The sequence below is a fragment of the Pecten maximus genome, chromosome 15, assembly GCF_902652985.1.
Source record: "Pecten maximus chromosome 15, xPecMax1.1, whole genome shotgun sequence".
In the NCBI taxonomy this organism is placed as follows: Eukaryota; Metazoa; Mollusca; class Bivalvia; order Pectinida; family Pectinidae; genus Pecten; species Pecten maximus.
Window position 1 is genome coordinate 7,884,084 of NC_047029.1, and position 24,068 is coordinate 7,908,151.

A 24,068-nucleotide genomic window follows, 5' to 3' on the forward strand; every position below is an offset into this window, starting at 1 on the left:
ATCTAGATTTATTTCGGTACCCCTCGGCTCATTCGGCAACCTCGGCTGTCACCATTCGGCCTAAGGACAACTCTGTTCAGATTGAATGAAAAAAAAATATGCGCGTGGTTTCATAACACGTCAAGCTGGCACATATACTATTCCAACAGGTTTTGCTGCGACTATCGCCAGCTGTGTCTTTCAGATATTTATCAACAGCGGTTGCTAACATGGCGGACGTAGCTGGTAATTACAATGATATTTTTTCTAAATATTCGTCTACACTTTACTAATTACTCCAACAACCATGGGGATGCATGTTAGAGGTTCAACACGGAGTTAATTTTTGACAGGCACCGTATCGACACAAACAAATCAGATAATAAATCGGCCGATAAGCAGGTTTTAAATAATAATAATATTTATCCGGGCAAATTCATTCAGTAGAGTACATTTTATCATATAAGGGTTGCACACTATTTTCAACATTTTCTTAATTAATACAGTATACGTAATGATTAATAGAAACTTATTAATAAATTGTATCACATCAATGTTGTTGTACGTGTTATCACAGTTGGTAGTTTGACATGTATACAATTCACTTTATTATTTATTTTTGGCTTTACTGAGATATCCTCGATATTTTGTTTATATAGTACATATCGAGGATAATTTTAACTCTGGTGTTAATGAACAGAAACATGTGCCTAACGATTGCCCTGAAAGCCAGAGTGCAGCTTATTTCCAATGGGGTCCTCGAGTAAAAGGAAACAAATTCAAAATATTCATTTAAAATTTCACAAAATTATAGCCACAAATTGTCCCGTTTCAGTACATGATAGTGGTGTTATATGATGGTAAAACTTACACTCTTATGTACTAAAAACTAAAAATGGAGTGTAGGTATATCAACAGTAGTGCAGGTTGAGTTTAAATTTCCATTGGGGATCCCCCTACCAGCAAGGTCTGCTCAACATGAACCACCGGCAAAGAATCGCAGAGTGAATTATTAATGAAATTCATAATCATTAGATGTTAAATTATTATGTAAGTATATATCTAGAATAGATGATTCCATATTTTGATCATCATTAAAAAAAAATTGAAACGAATAGAACAAATTGAATTATCAAATATCTATAGGAGAGCTTGAGGCATATTCTCTAATTACAATGTAACTATTTGTTGCTGTGATTTACGAACAAGTGAGAACCTGTTTTATTATGGTGCTTAATTATACTATCATTGTTTCGGTTATAATTGTGCCTAGCTATAGGACACTAATAAAATGTGGAACCTTCCACATGAGTAGAAGTTTAAAGGCCATGGATTGAGGTGGAGGGTCGGGAACTTTCGTAGGAGTTTAAAGGCCATATATTGAGGTGGAGGGTCACAGTTATATGATTTAAGCCAATTATGATCAATTACCGGTAAATTTAATTTTGTCCATGATCGATTGTCCTCCCTATCAGACCAAACTTTGTTGGGAATTCTGAATCTTTTGACTTTTAGCAGTTTGGAAGAATTTGGATTAACATTTTAAAGCTAAAATAATTTATCATGAAGCATGATGGCTACAACTTATCATAACATTAACCCATCAGGTCAGATATGACTGGAGAACAAAATGTGCTCTCCTGGGGGCCATGCTCATGTTAGACTTGTCTAGTTGAAAGTGATTTATGTACAGGTATGAATGATCTTCATCAAGATTGTAGATCTCATTTCAGATAGCTAATCCAACAGGAAATAGACTTGGCTAACTGTTACCTTTTCCAGATTGGATGACAATTATAGTGTTAATTACACAGGTGCCTGTATCTATATCTACAGATAAGATTTACACCTGTTTTTTAACCCTAGGCCTGTGGCCAAAGAGTGTCAGTCACCTGATTTCTCACCTTGACACTCACTGATAGATGACTTTAAAGATAATAGAAAATAAAATGAACATGAATTTTTACCTGCATTAATACTTCATAATTACTTATATCAGTGTCATAATGTTTAGTTTGTCAATCATAATATGTACTTACTGTATCCCACTGCCCACAAAGAAGCATATCTGTCATTTTTTCAGAATCATATAAAAAGTCAGAGGTTAATCTTGACTGATTATACTACCAAAATTAGGTAGTATTCCCCACTGATAATGTTTTCCCCTTTGAATAAAAACAAATTCCCCATCAAGAAAAATTCCATGAAATGGGTGAAATTCTCCAAAACAGGAGAAATCCCCCAAATTTTGATGAAATGTGTAAGAATTATAGCAAAGAATAGCTCCAAAATTTTGAAGTTTAAAGAATAACACTGCAACCCTTCATTTCCCCTAAATGTCATAATGGGTAGTATTCCCCAAATACTAGATTAACTCCTGAAAGTGGTTCACCAGCCCCTCCTCAAACTTCTATATTAGTGAGGGGGCCTAATTGAGGATAAATGTGGTATACATAATATCTCGGGTAGACATTTACTGTAAAATATGTTTTTGACCCCAACTGGGGATCAAACCAATATGCCCAACTGTCTTGCATATTTGATCATATAAATATACCTGGTAACTATATCATAATGAAAAATAAAAAAGACATTCAGTTTAATAACTATATAAAACCCTGGTAGGTATATATTATGCAGAGCTTTTACAAAATTATTCTGATTTATGGTCAGACATTTTTTTATTCAAAGTGATTACATCTGAAAAAGAAAAGCAGCTTATATGTTAAAGGGCCCATGCTGCAGGCACTTTAGTATAAGATTATCATAATATAATTATGGAGGTGGGTAAAGGGTATATCTACCCTTTAAGCTTTGTTTGGTTGGTTGTTTGCTGGGTTTATCGCCCTGTGAATATCCAGGGTCATATTGAGGCGCGGTCTCCTTGTAGTAGTTGGTGACCACCTCACTGAACAATACACAGGAGGCCAGTAACATGCCATCCAGAGAAATAAGGGTAAAATGACTTGCCCAAAGACGCAAGTATATTTTCATTGTGATACCCTATGGAACATGAAATAATGAGATCATATTTAACCCTAAAAGAATTGTGAAAGGAGCTGTCTGTAAGTACCAGTTCATGCATAAATTTATATACTGTATATCACAGATAATAATTGACATATTACCTTAATTTGTTTCAGGTATGAGATCTCCATATCGCAGTACATCAGACACATTTGACCTGGATGACCTAGTTTCCAAAGATCCATTTAAGCAGTTTGAGAACTGGTTTGATCTAGCTCGCTCTCATCCCCGAATTGAAGAGGCCAATGCTATGGCTTTAGCTACAGCTACAAAGTAAGTATTTTACATCGTAACTGATATTTACATCCTCTTCTCTACTGATAACGGGTGGGTTATCAATTATTATCCCACACTTTCATGGTAACAGGGAATATTAGTTTGGGTTGGTCCGTCCATCTGTCTGTCCATCCATCGGCCATCTATCCATCTGTCATGCTTCGTTTCCATGCAATAACTGCAACAAATGTTTACAGTTTTCCTTCAAACTTGGTAACAAGTTTTAAAGCCTTAACGGCTTAGCCAAGTTTGCTTACCACTTTTGCTTGACTTTATTTGACAGTTATGGCCCTTAATTAACTAAAAACGTTTCTGCCATTTCTGGAAATAACTGGAACAGATAACAAAAATTGTGTTTTCTGCTGTTTCCATGCATGAAGATTGCTTATTAAACATGCAGCAAAGTTATATTATATCAATATTTTAATGTGTCTGTGCTTTTACTTATTGTTCAAAGTTTTGTTCACCATATTTTAAATTTAAAGCAAAATTGCAAACTTCGATGAAATTCAGAAGACTGTAAAGTCCCTTGGGCCTTTTGTTAGTTCACCTGATCCGCAGGACTGGTGAGCTTATGCTTTGGTGCGGCATCCTTCATCAATCTGTTTTCCTTTAAATCACTCCTTTTCATAAACGACTGAATAAATTTTGACCATATTTTGTGACAACCAGTGGCTAACCTTTTGTTGTTTGTTGTAGAGATGGTATGCCGTCTGTGCGTATGGTGCTGATGAAGGGTTACGACCACTCGGGGTTCCAGTTCTTCACCAACCACGGCAGTCGTAAATCATCAGAAATTGTATGTTCTGGTTAAGTTAATGGTACATAATCAGAAATTAAAGACATTCTTTATATTCCTAAATCTAATACTTTTATAATTTCTCTCGAAAAATCAAAACAACAATTTCAAAAGAAACATTGAACTGGTTACCTTGGTTTTATAACAATATACAGTATTCAGCCTGATAAGAGCACCTGCCCTTATCAGTGAATCTGTACCTATTTTCAGGGAAAATATGGGTGCGCTAATTGCAACAAATAAGATATTTCTTAGTCACACCTCACTGATCTGACCCATGATATTAAGGTATAAACTGAAGGATGTAGTGTTAACTCTATTTTCAGAATGAAAACCCAAAATGTTCTATCATGTTTTACTGGGAACCACTCAAAAGAAGTGTGAGTATGTCCTTAATCTGCATATAAATCATCATTTCATCAAATTACTGGCATGTTTCCTGGGATGACATACAGCCATGTCATCAATATCGTAAGACGTGTAATAACACTAATGTGATGACATAATTGTCATGATGTCACATTACTGTTTTCAAGGAGAAAATTTATTTTTTATTTAAATTTTTTTTTCTTAATTAGCCTGTCTTATGAGAAAATGTTTGCTTATTTTCTGAGGTTATGTGATAAATAAAATCTTGCACTTATCAAATGATTGGAATATGTCAATTGTCTAAAGACTCAACTTTGTGAACACATTTCATTGAAGTACTCCCTGCTTCTCGTGTCTAGATATTTGGGTCTGAATTTAGTGTCTTTTCTCAATTGTGTGTTTTTCCTAAATGAAGAATATCTTAAAGTATGATATATTTTTATGTAAGGACATGAAATCTAGCAACCTTTGAAAAATTGGTCGCTATTTCTTCCCTTATTTTACACTTAGTTATGGTACCCAAAAAAAGCTCACACTTAATTATGGTATGCAAAAAAAATCTTAATTTCTGTCAGAATAGTCCAAAATAGCTAGGAAAAACACTGATACCTCCATCAGTCTTCAGCTCTTGTTAAAGACTGCAACTCTCAGATGACAAGAATTTTGAACTTTAATAGGAGCATCGATTCCTTGTCAAGGTGTATATGCACTGCTGTGTCTATAAAGACAACCTCCCCACCACATTTAGAGGCATAATAGTATTATAGTAGTGGAACAATACACGTTTCATGTCTATTAGAAATTAGAAATAGAAGAGTTTTCTGTTAAAACATTTTAGAGTTGACAAATTTAAATACAATGTACTGTGTTTACAGGTGCGAATAGAAGGCAAGGTTGAACGCATGTCAGAAGAATATTCTACGACCTACTTCCATTCCCGACCACGGACCAGTCAGTTAGGGTCCACTAGTAGTCAGCAGAGTACAGTTGTGGAGAGTAGGCAGGCAAGTATCTCAAACAAGTAACAAGGAGAGTGTACTGACAAGTCAAAGGAACGGTAACTTTAACTAAAAATCAGGTCTATTTAACACAGAGATACTTAATTAGTACATGGTCAACAGGACCATAGGGTTGTACAAATGTAATAGGAAAGTGATTATTGTGCCTCCACTGGGGATTGAACCAGCGACCTAGACTTGCCAGTCTGCCACTCTGCCAATCAAACTAAAGAGGAATTCCTCCTAATGTTAAGCTGGATGATGACTGTATCACTGTGAACGCTATTTTTAATTCAAACCTGCTACATACACTACTCCCCTCTTTTCAAATGTGTTTGTAGTTTGTAACGGAACACCACATCAACCAAGGTTCAAGCTCAAACAAAACTTCTCAATGTCACTTCTGCAATATCTCAGTGTTACTTGATGTAATGTGAAACAAGATAAATTATATTGACTTACAAAATGTTGTTTAGCTCACCTCTTTGAAGAAGGGTGAGAGTTAACCTTTGTAATCACCCCAGCATCAAATTCGGGTTTCTACTAGGTCATGTATAATTTATGATAGGGTGCAGGGATGGAGAGGGGCTTCTGTGGTGTGCAAAAATCAAAGAAGTGAATATTTTTGGAAAAAATATAAATTATTAATTGCTTTAAACACTTTTTGCATGAAAAACTAGGTTAAGTCTTCGGTTCCCCGCTGGTCTGCTTAACAATTTGGACAATTCATTAAGCTTCAACAGTTCAGAAAATTCATTAAGCTTCAATTTGGGGAATTTATTTAGAAATGAATAAGTGCCAACATAATGGGTACGGAAACAGTATGCTTAAATTCTTACTTTTTAGTTTTATGGTGTAAACATACTCCTATAACATAAGAGGCCTCTGGTTGGCAATTCTGATCTTACATTTTTGTTCCAATAACTGTCAAAAGTTTCTTGTCATGTTGAACCTCTAACATTTTGGAGTAGTTATGACGATGATACATTTTTTTTCAGTGTCTAAAGGACAAATATGAGGAACTGATAGAGGAATACAAAGATGATGACAAAATTATTCCTAAGCCAGTCTTTTGGTAAGATACAAATATATTTTCTTCTGAAAATAACTCACGAGAGGAGTATATATTAACACACACAGTACACCCAGTTACCACTGACCAGCTATACACCGAGTTACCACTGACCCATCAGTACACCCAGTTACCACTCAACATCTGTACACCTGGTTACCACTGACCCTTCTGTACATGTACACCCAGTTACCACTGACCAACTGTACACCCAGTTACCACTGACCAACTGTACACCCAGTTACCACTGACCCATCTGTACACCCACTTACCACTGACCAACTGTACACCCAGTTCCCACTGACCATCTGTACACCCAGTTACCACTGACCAACTGTACACCCAGTTACCACTGACCAACTGTACACCCAGTTACCACTGACCGATCTGTACACCCAGTTACCACTGACCCTCTGTACACCCAGTTACCACTGACCAACTGTACACCCAGTTACAACTGACCTTCTGTACACCCAGTTACCACTGACCATCTGTACACCCAGTTACCACTGACCATCTGTACACCCAGTTACCACTGACCATCTGAACACCCAGTAACCACTGACCATCTGTACACCCAGTAACCACTGACCATCTGTACACCCAGTTACCACTGACCCTCTGTACACCCAGTAACCACTGACCATCTGTACACCCAGTAACCACTGACCATCTGTACACCCAGTTACCACTGACCCTCTGTACACCCAGTTACCACTGACCCTCTGTACACCTAGTTACCACTGACCCATCTGTACACCCAGTTACCACTGACCATCTGTACACCCAGTTACCACTGACCCTCTGTACACCCAGTTACCACTGACCCTCTGTACACCCAGTTACCACTGACCCATCTATACACCCAGTTACCACTGACCCTCTGTACACCCAGTAACCACTGACCCTCTGTACACCTAGTTACCACTGACCATCTGTACACCCAGTTACCACTGACCATCTGTACACCCAGTTACCACTGACCATCTGTACACCTAGTTACCACTGACCATCTGTACACCCAGTTACAACTGACCATCTGTACACCCAGTAACCACTGACCATCTGTACACCCAGTTACCACTGACCCTCTGTACACCCAGTTACCACTGACCATCTATACACCAAGTTACCACTGACCGATCTGTACACCCAGTTACAACTGACCATCTGTACACCCAGTAACCACTGACCATCTGTACACCCAGTTACCACTGACCCTCTGTACACCCAGTTACCACTGACCATCTATACACCAAGTTACCACTGACCGATCTGTACACCCAGTTACCACTGACCAACTGTACACCCAGTTACCACTGACCAACTGTACACCCAGTAACCACTGACCCTCTGTACACCCAGTTACCACTGACCAACTGTACACCCAGTTACCACTGACCGATCTGTACACCCAGTTACCACTGACCCTCTGTACACCCAGTTACCACTGACCATCTGTACACCCAGTTACCACTGACCCTCTGTACACCCAGTTACCACTCAACATCTGTACACCAGTTACCACTGACCCATCTAGTACACCAGTAACCACTGACCCATCTGTACACCCAGTAACCACTGGCCATCTGTACACCCAGTAACCACTGACCATCTGTACACCCAGTTACCACTGACCATCTGTACACCCAGTTACCACTGACCCATCTGTACACCCAGTAACCACTGACCCTCTGTACACCCAGTAACCACTGACCATCTGTACACCCAGTAACCACTGACCATCTGTACACCCAGTTACCACTGACCCTCTGTACACCCACTTACCACTGACCAACTGTACACCCAGTAACCACTGACCCTCTGTACACCCAGTTACCACTGACCATCTGTACACCCAGTTACCACTGACCCTCTGTACACCCAGTTACCACTGACCCATCTGTACACCCAGTAACCACTGACCCTCTGTACACCCAGTTACCACTGACCCTCTGTACACCCAGTTACCACTGACCCATCTGTACACCCAGTTACCACTGACCATCTGTACACCCAGTAACCACTGACCCATCTGTACACACAGTAACCACTGACCATCTGTACACCCAGTAACCACTGACCATCTGTACACCCAGTAACCACTGACCATCTGTACACCCAGTAACCACTGACCCATCTGTACACACAGTAACCACTGACCATCTGTACACCCAGTTACCACTGACCCATCTATACACAGAGTTACCACTGACCCTCTGTACACCCAGTTACAGATAACACTACAGTGCCCCATCTGTACACACAGCTACAATGTACCACTGCAGTGGCTCCATCTGTACACAAAGTTACCACTGACCATCTGTACACACAGTAACCACTGACCCTCTGTACACCCAGTTACCACTGACCCTCTGTACACAGATAACACTACAGTGCCCCATCTGTACACACAGCTACAATGTACCACTGCAGTGGCCCCATCTGTACACACAGCTACAATTTACCACTGCAGTGGCTCCATCTGTACACCTCTAAATGTAATTGATATTTGTCAGGAGTGCCTACTTGGTAAAACCTAATTATAGTTGATATTTTTCAGGGGAGGCTACCTGGTAAAACCTAGTTCCTTTGAATTCTGGCAGGGACAGACTAACCGACTTCATGATCGACTCAAGTTCCGTCTACAGAAAGATGAAGAAGTTACTGACCCTAAGTTAACACATGTTGCAGATGATGGTTGGGTAATCGAACGATTATCTCCATGATATTCTTGTGAAAGAAGCCATAAATATACCATATGCTAAAGTCCTTATCAATTCCATATGCTAAAGTCGTATCAATTCCATATGCTAAAGTCCTTATCAATTCCATATGCTAAAGTCGTATCAATTCCATATGCTAAAGTCCTTATCAATTCCATATGCTAAAGTCCTTATCAATTCCATATGCTAAAGTCCTTATCAATTCCATATGCTAAAGTCCTTATCAATACCATATGCTAAAGTCCTTATTAGAGACTAAGCTAAGCAGTATTACATGTACATTATTTGTAATTAACTTATTTTTTAATATGTAAACTAATTACATTCTTGCCATTTTTTTTTCAAATTGTCATTGGGAAGATTGTATCAAAAGTTTAAGTCTCAGAAAGGGACGTTTGTTTTGATATTCTAATACATTTTTAGTTAGTTGATTTTTACCAAATTTAGTCTGAAGTGGGTGAACATACTTCGTATACAGACTCTGTTCATTCATCTCAGTTAACCATAAATATTCACTGCATGATATTGTAGTCCTCTTTAATGATTAAAATCTTAAATCAGTCATAATCTCCTTATACCTATATTATCAGTCTTTACAATGTTTGAACAAGTCCTGATATACCATATGTCTACTGGTACTGAACACGATGTAGTTCTTCAGAGAAGACGGCATTGTTCTAACATATTTGTTATACAAACATTCTTGACAGGCCTTTTTCAACAGACATATTTTTTAGCTCACCTGGACCGAAGGTCCGGTGAGCTTATGTCATGGCGCAGCATCCGTCGTCCGTCCGTCCGTCGTCCATCCGTCCGTCCGTCAACATTTGCTTCAAATCGCTACTAGTCAAAAAGTTCTTATTGGATTTTGACCAAATTTTGCCAAAAACATCCTTGGCAGAAGTGGAACAGATTTTGCATAAATGGTGACTCTGACCCCCGAGGGGCCAAAGGGGCGGGGCCCAATAGGGGAAATATAGGTAATTCCTTTAAATCGCTACTAGTCATCAAGTTATGAATGGATTTGAACCCAATTTGGTCTGAAACATCCTTGGGGGAAGGGGAACAGATTTTGCATAAATGGTGACTCTGACCCCAGAGGGGCCAAAGGGGCGGGGCCCAATAGGGGAAATAGAGGTAATTCCTTTAAATCGCTACTAGTCATAAAGTTATGAATGGATTTGAACCAAATTTAGTCAGAAATGTCCTTGGGGGAAGGGGAACAGATTTTGCATAAATGGTGACTCTGACCCCCGAGGGGCCAAAGGGGCGGGGCCCAATAGGGGAAATAGAGGTAATTCCTTTAAATCGCTACTAGTCATCAAGTTATGAATGGATTTGAACCCAATTTGGTCTGAAACATCCTTGGGGGAAGGGGAACAGATTTTGCATAAATGGTGACTCTGACCCCCGAGGGGCCAAAGGGGAGGGGCCCAATAGGGGAAATAGAGGTAATTCCTTTAAATCTCTACTAGTCATAAAGTTACGAATGGATTTGAACCAAATTTAGTCAGAAATGTCCTTGGGGGAAGGGGAACAGATTTTGCATAAATGGTGACTCTGACCCCCGAGGGGCCAAAGGGGAGGGGCCCAATAGGGGAACTAGAGGTAATTCCTTTAAATCGCTACTAGTCATAAAGTTATGAATGGATTTGAACCCAATTTGGTCAGAAACATCCTTGGGGGGAGGGGAACATTTTGCATAAATGGTGACTCTGACCCTCGAGGGGCCCACACCTAGTTACCACTGACCGATCTGTACACCCAGTTACCACTGACCATCTGTACACCCAGTTACCACTGACCCTCTGTACACCCCAGTTACCACTGACCCTCTGTACACCCAGTTACCACTGACCCATCCTATACACCCAGTTACCCCTGACCCTCTGTACACCCAGTAACCACTGACCCTCTGTACACCTAGTACCACTGACCATCTGTACACCCAGTTACCACTGACCATCTGTACACCCAGTTACCAATGACCATCTGTACACCTAGTTACCACTGACCATCTGTACACCCAGTTACAACTGACCATCTGTACACCCAGTAACCACTGACCATCTGTACACCCAGTTACCACTGACCCTCTGTACACCCAGTTACCACTGACCATCTATACACCAAGTTACCACTGACCGATCTGTACACCCAGTTACAACTGACCATCTGTACACCCAGTAACCACTGACCATCTGTACACCCAGTTACCACTGACCCTCTGTACACCCAGTTACCACTGACCATCTATACACCAAGTTACCACTGACCGATCTGTACACCCAGTTACCACTGACCAACTGTACACCCAGTTACCACTGACCAACTGTACACCCAGTAACCACTGACCCTCTGTACACCCAGTTACCACTGACCAACTGTACACCCAGTTACCACTGACCGATCTGTACACCCAGTTACCACTGACCCTCTGTACACCCAGTAACCACTGACCATCTGTACACCCAGTTACCACTGACCCTCTGTACACCCAGTTACCACTCAACATCTGTACACCCAGTTACCACTGACCCATCTATACACAGTTACCACTGACCATCTGTACACCCAGTAACCACTGACCCATCTGTACACCCAGTAACCACTGGCCATCTGTACACCCAGTAACCACTGACCATCTGTACACCCAGTTACCACTGACCATCTGTACACCCAGTTACCACTGACCCATCTGTACACCCAGTAACCACTGACCCTCTGTACGCCCAGTAACCACTGACCATCTGTACACCCAGTTACCACTGACCCTCTGTACACCCACTTACCACTGACCAACTGTACACCCAGTAACCACTGACCCTCTGTACACCCAGTTACCACTGACCCTCTGTACACCCAGTTACCACTGACCCTCTGTACACCCAGTTACCACTGACCCATCTGTACACCCAGTAACCACTGACCCTCTGTACACCCAGTTACCACTGACCCTCTGTACACCCAGTTACCACTGACCCATCTGTACACCCAGTTACCACTGACCATCTGTACACCCAGTAACAACTGACCCATCTGTACACACAGTAACCACTGACCATCTGTACACACAGTAACCACTGACCATCTGTACACCCAGTAACCACTGACCATCTGTACACCCAGTAACCACTGACCCATCTGTACACACAGTAACCACTGACCATCTGTACACCCAGTTACCACTGACCCATCTATACACAGAGTTACCACTGACCCTCTGTACACCCAGTTACAGATAACACTACAGTGCCCCATCTGTACACACAGCTACAATGTACCACTGCAGTGGCTCCATCTGTACACAAAGTTACCACTGACCATCTGTACACACAGTAACCACTGACCCTCTGTACACCCAGTTACCACTGACCCTCTGTACACAGATAACACTACAGTGCCCCATCTGTACACACAGCTACAATGTACCACTGCAGTGGCCCCATCTGTACACACAGCTACAATTTACCACTGCAGTGGCTCCATCTGTACACCTCTAAATGTAATTGATATTTGTCAGGAGTGCCTACTTGGTAAAACCTAATTATAGTTGATATTTTTCAGGGGAGGCTACCTGGTAAAACCTAGTTCCTTTGAATTCTGGCAGGGACAGACTAACCGACTTCATGATCGACTCAAGTTCCGTCTACAGAAAGATGAAGAAGTTACTGACCCTAAGTTAACACATGTTGCAGATGATGGTTGGGTAATCGAACGATTATCTCCATGATATTCTTGTGAAAGAAGCCATAAATATACCATATGCTAAAGTCCTTATCAATTCCATATGCTAAAGTCGTATCAATTCCATATGCTAAAGTCCTTATCAATTCCATATGCTAAAGTCCTTATCAATTCCATATGCTAAAGTCCTTATCAATTCCATATGCTAAAGTCCTTATCAATACCATATGCTTAAGTCCTTATCAATACCATATGCTAAAGTCCTTATCAATTCCATATGCTAAAGTCCTTATTAGAGACTAAGCTAAGCAGTATTACATGTACATTATTTGTAATTAACTTATTTTTTAATATGTAAACTAATTACATTCTTGCCATTTTTTTTTCAAATTGTCATTGGGAAGATTGTATCAAAAGTTTGAGTCTCAGAAAGTGACGTTTGTTTTGATATTCTAATACATTTTTAGTTAGTTGATTTTTACCAAATTTAGTCTGAAGTGGGTGAACATACTTCGTATACAGACTCTGTTCATTCATCTCAGTTAACCATAAATATTCACTGCATGATATTGTAGTCCTCTTTAATGATTAAAATCTTAAATCAGTCATAATCTCCTTATACCTATATTATCAGTCTTTACAATGTTTGAACAAGTCCTGATATACCATATGTCTACTGGTACTGAACACGATGTAGTTCTTCAGAGAAGACGGCATTGTTCTAACATATTTGTTATACAAACATTCTTGACAGGCCTTTTTCAACAGACATATTTTTTTAGATTAAAAACTTTTTTTTTATAAAAACATATCTAGCCTTTTGATATTCATTTGATATATTTAATTTGTAGTTGGTTATCAGAATTTGGAAGTACATGTAAATGCTTAGCCGCCTTTCAATCACACAGAATTCAGACTGAAGAACTAGGAAAAAATTCCTTAGACAAAAATTCCTGTAGTTGTATCTAATTGTGATAACAGTGTACACTTCATTAATTGATTTCAAAATGGTTACAGGTGAATCTTTGGTTGTTGGTTAAGGCTTTCAAAGTGTGTCCATATTATATGTTGTACCCTATGTGACAAAGTAGATAATTAGATCAACACTGCGGAAATGATGATTTATTAAATACTGTCTTCCATAGGTTCCTGTACACTTTGCTGACAATATTTTTTAAATTCAGTAAAATAATTATTATTATTGTGTATTGCAATTTTTCGTTTGATATTATCTTATCATAATGTTTTTTATAGTCCCATTAATAGTCGATACTGTTATTGATGATCTACAAATCCTCAAAATACAATATTTTTGCAATATTACATCTTTTTAGAAATTTTGTTAAATAGAGAGCATATTCACAGAATAAAGTAAGTTCTGAAGGGATAATTAAATGTGTGATGTAATGGTACATCTTTCAAAAAATTATGCATTTTTGGAATATCTTGGAAAATAGGTGATCCTCCCTGAAACTTCATCAAGGATGGGTGATTTTCATTAAAATTATCCCATTGTCACTGACAAATTAACGATATTAAGAAATTGCAAAGCTTAAGGTTGTGATGCATTATAATAATTCAACCGGTCAAAAGAGTGTATACTTTTTGTATTTATAGCGGTGTATACTGTAGTTTGAATGAAGAAATATAAACTTTTAAAAGTGTTGTAACAATGAAGTTATAATTAGATTACATTTTGTATGATAATGTAATCCTGTACCAGAAAGTTGTCATTATATCTCAATAAATGCAATGTAACTTCTGATAGGAAGCTGAATAGATGCATATCGTAGAATTAAGGTGCCTGCTAAATGTTCATGAGATTAGTAATTATTCTCCTAGATTTGATTTTAAGTTGGAAATGAAATTCATTTATAGAGTGAATACACATTGATATGTCTATGGTAACAAATGCTTACTACTTTCTGTAGAATTCTTGTAATAGGAGTCTGTCTCTGTTTGATTTATAAATGTTATAATTATTTATAGCTTTATATCTATAGCTTTAGTTTCTTGGTCTATTTGTATAAATTATCAACACCGTGTTTAATTGAGTGTGTGTGATATAAATGTCAACCAACCATACCGATCTCCTGTTAAACTGTTTACGGTCTCTCTGTTTTAAAGCACACTGCCGGGTGTGCAGTTAATGGAGGAGATGTTTGTTCTTTACTGATCTCCTTTTTTGTTGTTACTGCCAATTATTTATTAAACAAAATATGTTACCACTTTATTTATTATCCCTTTTTCACATTTCACTTGATTGTAAATCACATGACAAAATACTGACTCTATTGGCTAAGCACATGAGTACTATGAGGGATAGTGTCGCTCCTTTGTTCACTAAGGAACGGACACTATTCATTTTTGGTGCAAGATTAGAGGTGAATCTGTTGTGACTTCACTGTTACTGTTGTGATATTGATGCAGATCATGGCTGATGCTGCAGTGGATGTGGTGAAATATTCTGTTGAATATTGCAATTAACAAAGTAAATGAAGTGTGATTTACTAAAAAAAACTATTGCCTTCTTTTAAGGGCACTATATGTTCTGATATCAAGATGGAATAGTACCCTCACCTCCGGCTCAGATACTATGCCGTCCCTTGACAACACTTTCAGACCATAATGCCCTCACATTATGTCATCCTTCGACAACAAGATCAGATCATAGTGCCCTCTACTATGCCATCCCCCAACAACACTATCAGGACATAGTGCCCTCAGAAGAAGGCAATGGTGTAAAAATATAGCTGTGTTTACCCTGTTCATGATGTTTTGAGGAAATCTCGTGTTTGAATATGTAAAAATGCTAGTTAACCAGGAATACTCAGGGTGTACCATATCTAAATAGGAAAATAAACATATTTTGTGTATGATATACTTTTGTTCTTATTTACGGTCCCCATGGATTTGTGCCAGGGGCCTGTTCGTTTATGCTGACAAACTGGTTCATCAGTTTTTAAATGTGTATATATACAGCCCATGAGAGTCTTTGTCAAGGCTCATCTGAAAACAATATAAAATCATCAGGTCCGTCTTCATTTCATAAACGAACTACACCGGTCCAACTGGTCCGTCCGTTTGGACCGCAAAAACGAAAACGGCCCAGATCACAGGGACTTGAGTTCCCACAACTTACGGTCCATAGGATGGGAATTGTACCAAGTCCCTGTGTCCCCAATTACACTGTTTTACATATAGTGATTTTTTTTTCTGAAATAATAATTTCACCAAGTTCACCAATGTGTTAATTGTTTCAACTCCCACTTTTCTGTCCTGATGTTCTGTACCCGTAGACATCAAAATACGTCGGCGTTCAAATAAAAAAATCATTTACCGGTACCTTAAGTCTTGGTGAAACAAACGGACATGTTCGAACAGTACATCTCCTTGGAGGCACGGTGGTCTAATGGTAGGACGGAGGGCTACATGATATGACCGAAGGCTGAAGGATCACTTGTTCCAGTACAGGCGCTGTACATGTGTTGTATCCTTTAACAAGTTACTTTACTGTGTTCCAGTCGACTCAGTAAATGAGTACGTGGTAGGCACCTCAAGAAATGTTGTTTATAAGCCGTTAGCGACAAAATGGCAGCTCCGTCTGTATGCTTCCAGGGGAGTTAAGAAATACATTGGCTGCGTGGTTGCTAAAGGCTCGGTGATTACGGGTAATAATTTTTAAACCTCTTTAAGACGGCTATGTTGCTATGATACAGTGTATATACACTCCAAATTGCTATCTCCATGAATGGTCAATATGGTTATATCTATTGGTTCGTATGAGGCTAGGAACTATACATAGTGCATATGCAACAGAAACCCCAGGGTCGATTGTAAAAGATTATGGGACGCAGTGGTTAAGGTTTCCCCGACACTTTATCACTAGCCTTCCACCTCTCGGTTGCGAGTTCGAAACCAACGTGGGGCAGTTGCCAGGTACTGACCGTAGGCCGGTGGTTTTTCTTCGGGTACTCTGGCTTTCCTCCACCTCCAAAACCTGGCACGTCCTTAAATGACCATGCATGGCTGTTAATAGGACGTTAAACAAAAACAAACAAACAAGTAAAAGATTAGGAGTGCAAAAATCTTTGCCTATTGCAACTCCATGAAGGGCTATCAGCCCTTGAATGTATATGTTTGATAATATTATTATAAAACTTTATTTATAGTCGGTATACATATCACAAGTCAACATTAGCTCTAATGAGCTATTAAAACCGACTCCAACCAAAGACGTGCACAGATACAAAATAAATAAAGATGAATAAAAATAAATAAAACACATGGGTATTTACCTAGAAGTGTATAGAATAATATACCTGTTTAAAAAGTTTTTGACAATGTAGCACAGCCAGAGTTCACTATTAATTAGATTAGCTATGTATTATTTATGTGTGTATATATATATATATAGGGTACGTTTATTATGTTAAATGTAGTACATGTACTTGATAGTGAGAACAGGTCTAGGGTCACTGAGTACAGCAGATAGAGGAATTATTTACTATAGAAGTAATGATGATTGTGTCATTTGATATATATATGTGTGTGTGTGTGTGTGGGGGGGGGGGGGGGGGGGGGGTCAGTACCTAGTTTAATATCTAGGTAACTGCATTTTACTATAGCTTAATTTAGTACTAGAAGCTTCTAGAAGGACAACAAGTGCAGACTTGTTGATTAGATTATTATTTTAACCAACTTTTGAAAGTCGTTTGTTTACAATGATTGGACGGTGCCAGTTCATATGTCACCAACTGGGACGTTATAAGCCTTTGTTTTTGTTTCGACTAGCTCGATTACAGAATGTATTGGGTCGGATTCAATATTAGTACCTATGTGACAGCTGAGGTCATTTTGAGTCAACTTTGAGGGAAGGGGGAGAGGGAGAGAGAGAGCAGCATTCGGACATGGATGCCAGTCAACAAAGGACCATACCATATTTTGTAACAGTGGAATTTATATATGTATTATCAAGCTCAATTGTAACGTGTCACATAATCTTGACATCTGTTGTGTATGTAGGTTGTATGGGTGTTACAAGATCACATAATTGTACAGTCTAGGGGAGATAATCCAACTCTATATGCGAGTTATTCCCCTTTGTTGTAATTCTTTTCGTTTGTGAGATACATTTTGTGAATTCTTTATAAAGACTTGGAACAGAAAAGACGTTTGTTGTTTTGCCTGACGATATCATAATGTAGCGTAAAGCGAGTTCCCCATACCTCACAACAGTACATGGTGGAGAATCTAAATTGAGGACAGCGAGACGGAAAGTGGTAACTTTACGGTGCTTTGGATTCTCTTTCAATTTAATTTGTGTGTTAGCTGATCCATTTTCGTTCTTTTTCGCGCCATGTAATGCCATGTGACATTTTTTTTCTCGTTATGACTACAGTCATTTTGGGAGACTCGCGTCTTCGTGGACTAAATAAAACTGTTGTTAAACCGAATGTTTTTTTGCAATATTGTACCAGGATCCAAGATTTCTTCTCATTTGACTTATATTGCAAATCATACCAGCCAGTTATCAGTTAAATTATGTATTATATGCCTTGGAATCAATGATGTACCTGACAATATTTTCGATCTTCCCCCACATGTTTTAGATCGGCTGTATAGAAAAAATTACAAATGATTTTCATAGATTGATTTCTGCAGTGTCTCCATCTGCTCGCATTGTTATTGGAACAATTGCCCCTAAACATCTGTATGAATGTGCAAGCACCTTTCCTCATATATCAAATTTACACATAAACAATATAACTTTTGATCATCAGAAAGCCTTTGAAAAATTTGTTATGCGAATCAACAATGACTTCATTCACAATTTCAATGAAACCCACACAGGCCAGCATCTTCAATTCCTTTACACACAGATATGCGGGTACATAGATCTAGAGGCAGGACATCTCGTTTCTTCTATGGTGCGATGGGAGACGGAATTCATCCAGACCAAAGGTTGAAGATGGCCTGGTTCACAAAAATACAAATATTGTTGTAAAGCCCCCCGGCCGACATATTTGTAAATGGTGTCATATAACTCTGTCATGAGCTTAACATGTGTATTATAAACATTAATTGTGATATGTGTATACAAATAATGTTGTAAAGCCCCCCGGCCGACTTATTTGTATCTTATCATCTTACAGTGTCATTAACTTATGTTATGAGAATTATAATATGTGGGATATTGGCAACTTATGAACAACAACAGTACACATCAATTATGGAAAACTATTCACAATAATTATCAAAGGAAGCAGTATGGAACGCCAAATTAACATATATTCAATTAATTGAACCTATCTTCAATTTTTTGAAGATAGGTTCAATTAATTGAAGATGGGTTCAATTAGTCTTATTTAAACCTATCTTTAATTGAATTGTACCTATCTCTAATGGAATTGAACCTATCTAATTGAATTGAACCTATCTCTAATTGAATTAAACCTATCTTTAATTGAATTGAACCTATCTTCAATTATTTGAAGATAGCTTCAATTAATTGAATATATGTTAATTTGGCGTTGCATAAAGCAGCAAATAATTATCTGGATGTACTGTAATTTCATTTAAATCCGTTGAAAAAACAGTTATAAAACCACTTACTATTTGTTTAGGCACTTTCTAATTTCTATGACGTTCATTGATTAACTAAGATTGGTTTAGACCCATTCTGATTTCTATTACTTCCTATCTGGGTTCCCCACTTTTAGATTCTGGTACCTCTCACATCTTGTTTGGCAGCAGACCTCGATCAGGGCCAGACACGCGCCTCGCTCCTCAATGCACCAATTGTGTATTGGTGGTATTGACAGATTCGGTGAGTGTTTGTGGTCAGGGAACATGTACAGTCCGACAACAGGACTCTGAATAAGCCATACAGCATCGTATGGAAAGTTGTCATTTATTTATAGGACAATGTTGATCCAGTACTTATCCAAATCATATAATATATCTTATCTAAAGTGAATGGGAAGTATACTGCCGAAGGCATCCGGCAGGACACCTCACCCGGTCACATGATGCTGCCAGCTTTCGAACCAGTCCCACTCCGAAAAAAGGTGAGCGTTAAAGAGGCGTATAGTAGCTACCAAATTTATAGACTCCGGTATGTCTCAGCCAGGGGCCAGGATCCAAAGCCTTCTTCACAAGGGTGAACGCTCAACTAAAGGCCAAAAGTGAGGCAGTGTCGAGGGAGACATTAGGAAGAAGAAAGTTGCTTTTGAAAGATGAGAAAGATAAGATTCCTATTTTAGTCGCCTCTTACGATCATGCAATGGCGACAGCAGGTACGCTTACATGATACATAAGATACCATGTATACTATAAAGAAAGGTATATTAGATATCCTGATTATCTATCATTTTAAATAAAGTATATCTTATACAGTACATAAATTATCCTTATAAAGTACATAACATATATTTATAAAAAAAATACATAAGATTTTATGATTTAATAATATACTTATATAATTTGGTTTTGTACTGGATAAACACGAGAGTATCTCGGTGAATAAATGTTAGCTTGGCTTGCAATAAGATCTGCTTATAACTTCCCTCTGGCACACATTATACATGTATAGGGCCACCAATGGGTTTCCATTCTAATGAGATTAGTCTTAGATTTTTATTTCATTTTTGAATAGAGAGATAGCAAGCAGTACGAAGACTTCGTGGTGAGTTTTATAAATCTCTATGATTAAATAGAAACGAATTCAAAACCCATTTATTGTATGATCAATTTTGCTTGGTATTCAAATAAGAAAGTTTTTCGAAGTCGGTCTTTTAATCGCAAAAGATCTGCTTCTTTCCTCGTAAAAATCGTCTGTTTAAATTCATATAACTTTGACGGAGTTTTTGTTGGTTTCTGTCAAATACAATATGGAGCTATTTTGTACGGTGGCTGATTTGTGCCATTTCGTTATTTCGTCTTTTCGCCCCGAAAAGACGAACATGAAATATCTTAATTCTCGTCTTTCGTCTTTTCGCCCCGAAAATTAAGGTTTGTTAAATTTCGTGTTTTCGGGGCGAAAAGACGAGAATTAAGGTTTGTTCAATTTCGTGTTTTCGGGACGAAAAGACGAGATTTTTAAACCCGAAAAGACGAGAATTAAGGTCGCTAATTAGCGTGCATTAATTTCGTCTTTTCGCGTATGACTTGTCGTCTTTTCGGGGCGAAACGACGAGAATTAAAGTTTGTTAATTCTCGCCTTTGGGGGCGAAAAGACGAAAGAACGAGAATTTAGATATTTCATTTTCGTCTTTTCGGGGCGAAAAGACGAAATAACGAAATGGCACAAATCAGCCACCGTACTTTTGTCATATAGACGATTTCTTTATTTCCTCCAATAAGAAGGGTTATATAACAATGTAGTTATAATTTAGATAATGAAAGAAAGGAGATATAATCATTTACACATTTAATCTCAACCTTACATAGCCACACACACATGTATACAGACAAATACACACATAAGTGACATAATTTGACTGCCTGTATTGAAAAAATCTAGTAATAACAGCTGAATTTATTCTAAATTTTTCCAGCTCATATAGAGCTGCAGTAATACACATGATATTATTAATTCATACAGTACAAACACTATTATGACTGGTAGTAACACTTGTCAAACAGGATAGCAACTGCTTGCCTACCAATTTGAGTACAATTTTCTCATCGTGGATGAGATATCATGGCCACCTGCGATGCCCCCTCGATCTCATCCACGATGAGAAAATCGTTCGAACGACAACCGCTTAAAAAACAGTGTGACAATCTATAATTATTATCTTAAATCATGAACTGCTTTGTGGAAAACTTTAACCAAGTTTACATACAGCATAAGTTTGTATCTTATAATGTAAAAGAGTGAAGCGAGGTAGGTCAATATCATCGTTCATTCTTTCACAGGATTTAAACTGTTCATATTTTTAATTGTTACATGTTTATTGACTAAATATTTCCATTGGCATTTGTTTGGAAATGAATCACTTTTTCAAAAACAACAAAATAAAATTTTATTTTCGTAAATTATTGACAATGTCGGGAACAAAAAACTCGTTTGATAAAAATCTCATACATATTCTACCAAACATTTTTTACGCTGATGTATGCTTCAGTTGAAAACCAACTAGGTAAAAGACATGCGTATAGTAAATAGAATTATTTTGTTTTTGTATCAAAACCTTGGATTCATTTGACAACAAAGTTTTGTGTTTTTTCTTGGATGTTAATTGAATTTTGCTTTTTCACAATTCACACCAATACAGCACTGAGATATATACTTTACAATTTTCCAGAACAAATGAAGAACATGACACCACCGTTTAATTTGGAACGTTACCTTGCACTCAGTACAAAAGTGAACTGCCATTCACAAGCTTGTCATGTACACTTGAGTTAACACTGTAGTGCAGTGGAGTTAGCACTGTAGTACACTGGAGTTAACACTGTAGTACACTGGAGTTAACACTGTAGTACACTAGAGTTAACACTGTAGTACACTGGAGTTAACACTGTAGTACACTGGAGTTAACACTGTAGTACACTTGAGCTCACACCGTCGAGTACTTCAGTTCACATTGTCGTGCACTTTTACACTGTTCAGTACACTGTTTAGTCTAGTGCACGACCTCGTTCACTATGTGCGCACTACAAGGTGACTAGATACTAAGTTTAGTTTGCTCCTAACTGTAGTTTCTCTCCATATAAATTATATCGCAATGAACCCCATATTGTAAAGCTCATAGAATAGGCCTCCTTAACATATAGAATCGAATGCTTTATTGAAATCTAGATTAGCGACAATTACATCAGATCTATTATCTAGGTTATAGTATTTCTTGTACATGAAATGAAGTTGATAAATGACATAGATTTTCACGATTGATGCCTGTTCGGAAATATGAGTATGGGTCTGGACTTACACAGGTAGACAAGAGTATATCAAAAATCTTGAAAAATAGGAGTAAACGTTATACCCCTATAGCTGTTTGAATCATCGTTTGGTTTCCGCTTACTTTTATACAAATTGCTCACAGTACCAAGATCCATGATGTGTGAATATGCTCATACTTAACAATAAGATTGAACAAACATATAATATGTCTGATCATGAGACTGTTTCAGTATTTAATATGCTGATATGCAGAAATTCGGTAGTGATATGATAGAAAAATGCCATCGACAAGCCTCGGCTTTCAGCACATTTTGTGACCCTCGGGTGGAATATCCCTATCCTACATCCACACGTATGAAAGATTCTCATATTCTTCGTGTTTTTCTACAGTATGAAATCAACGAAATTAAAACGGAAGGGTCTTCCGTTTGAATTTCGTTGATTTGCACAGTAATGACGGAAACTGTACAGGTATGTATATGTCGTTTAGCAAGATGTCTAGGTGTTGTGTCAATTACTTTATGGTGGTTTTGGCAATTAATGAATAACTTTCGACCGGTCCCGATGTCTCACCTGTAGGATTATGTTTTTTCCGAGAGTTTTTTTTTACCTTTTGGTCTGTTGTTGGGGGTCGTGGGGTCTTTTTGGAGACATTATGCCGGGGAAGGGGAGGGGTCTTTACGGTTGATGATGTGGATCCGATAGCAGAATAAACCTGTTTCTCGCCTCATCTTGTTGATTAATCCCATGTATATCATTTTATGCAGTGCCCTGTCCTTTGTTCTTAAGTTGTCGTTTAAAGTCAGTTATTTGTTTCTGTGTGTTGTCTTATAATTTTAGTAAGGATTGTGTTGCGTTTTCCACCCCATGAATGTCGTCCTGCTTTGTGGTATACATAGAATGTTTAAGCTATTTTAAAGACTCTCAGTACCGTTCATCTGATTGCTACCAAATCACATCTAAGATCTATTATGTAAACTTCAGAATGCATCCGTTTAAGGGATGATTTCTGAAGTTTACATATCTGTTTGGTCATTTCTCATTTCTCCTGATGTAAATCCTGAATTTCGTATGCAAGTACCGCGACGGATTTCTTAAGTTTAAAGCTTTCACCTGCGTTACAGATGCGGCGATTGTGTTCGTTCTCTTTTATAAATTTGTTCGTCTGTATTCTCATTGGTTTTATCTTGGCTTTTGTAGTGGTTTTTCCCCTTTGTCGTCGTGT

At 38.2% G+C, this 24,068-nt stretch overlaps 1 protein-coding gene across 1 annotated transcript; it reads left to right on the plus strand.

The window, feature by feature from the left end:
* Positions 1-55: 55 nt before the first annotated feature.
* LOC117344134 (pyridoxine-5'-phosphate oxidase-like) lies at positions 56-15,814 on the plus strand. Its single transcript, XM_033906781.1, has 8 exons — positions 56-225; positions 3,123-3,279; positions 3,982-4,081; positions 4,408-4,461; positions 5,326-5,454; positions 6,447-6,523; positions 9,084-9,240; positions 12,800-15,814. The coding sequence occupies exons 1-8, from the start codon at positions 210-212 to the stop codon at positions 12,977-12,979; spliced, it is 870 nt and encodes a 289-aa protein (XP_033762672.1). The 5' UTR covers positions 56-209; the 3' UTR covers positions 12,980-15,814.
* Positions 15,815-24,068: the final 8,254 nt, after the last annotated feature.

Bases quoted from the DNA above. Each gene is read 5' to 3' on its own strand.
- LOC117344134 (XM_033906781.1), top strand. The intron at 3,280-3,981 runs GTAAGTATTTTA...TGTTTGTTGTAG, and splicing joins GCTTTAGCTACAGCTACAAA to AGATGGTATGCCGTCTGTGC. The intron at 4,462-5,325 runs GTGAGTATGTCC...CTGTGTTTACAG, and splicing joins GGGAACCACTCAAAAGAAGT to GTGCGAATAGAAGGCAAGGT.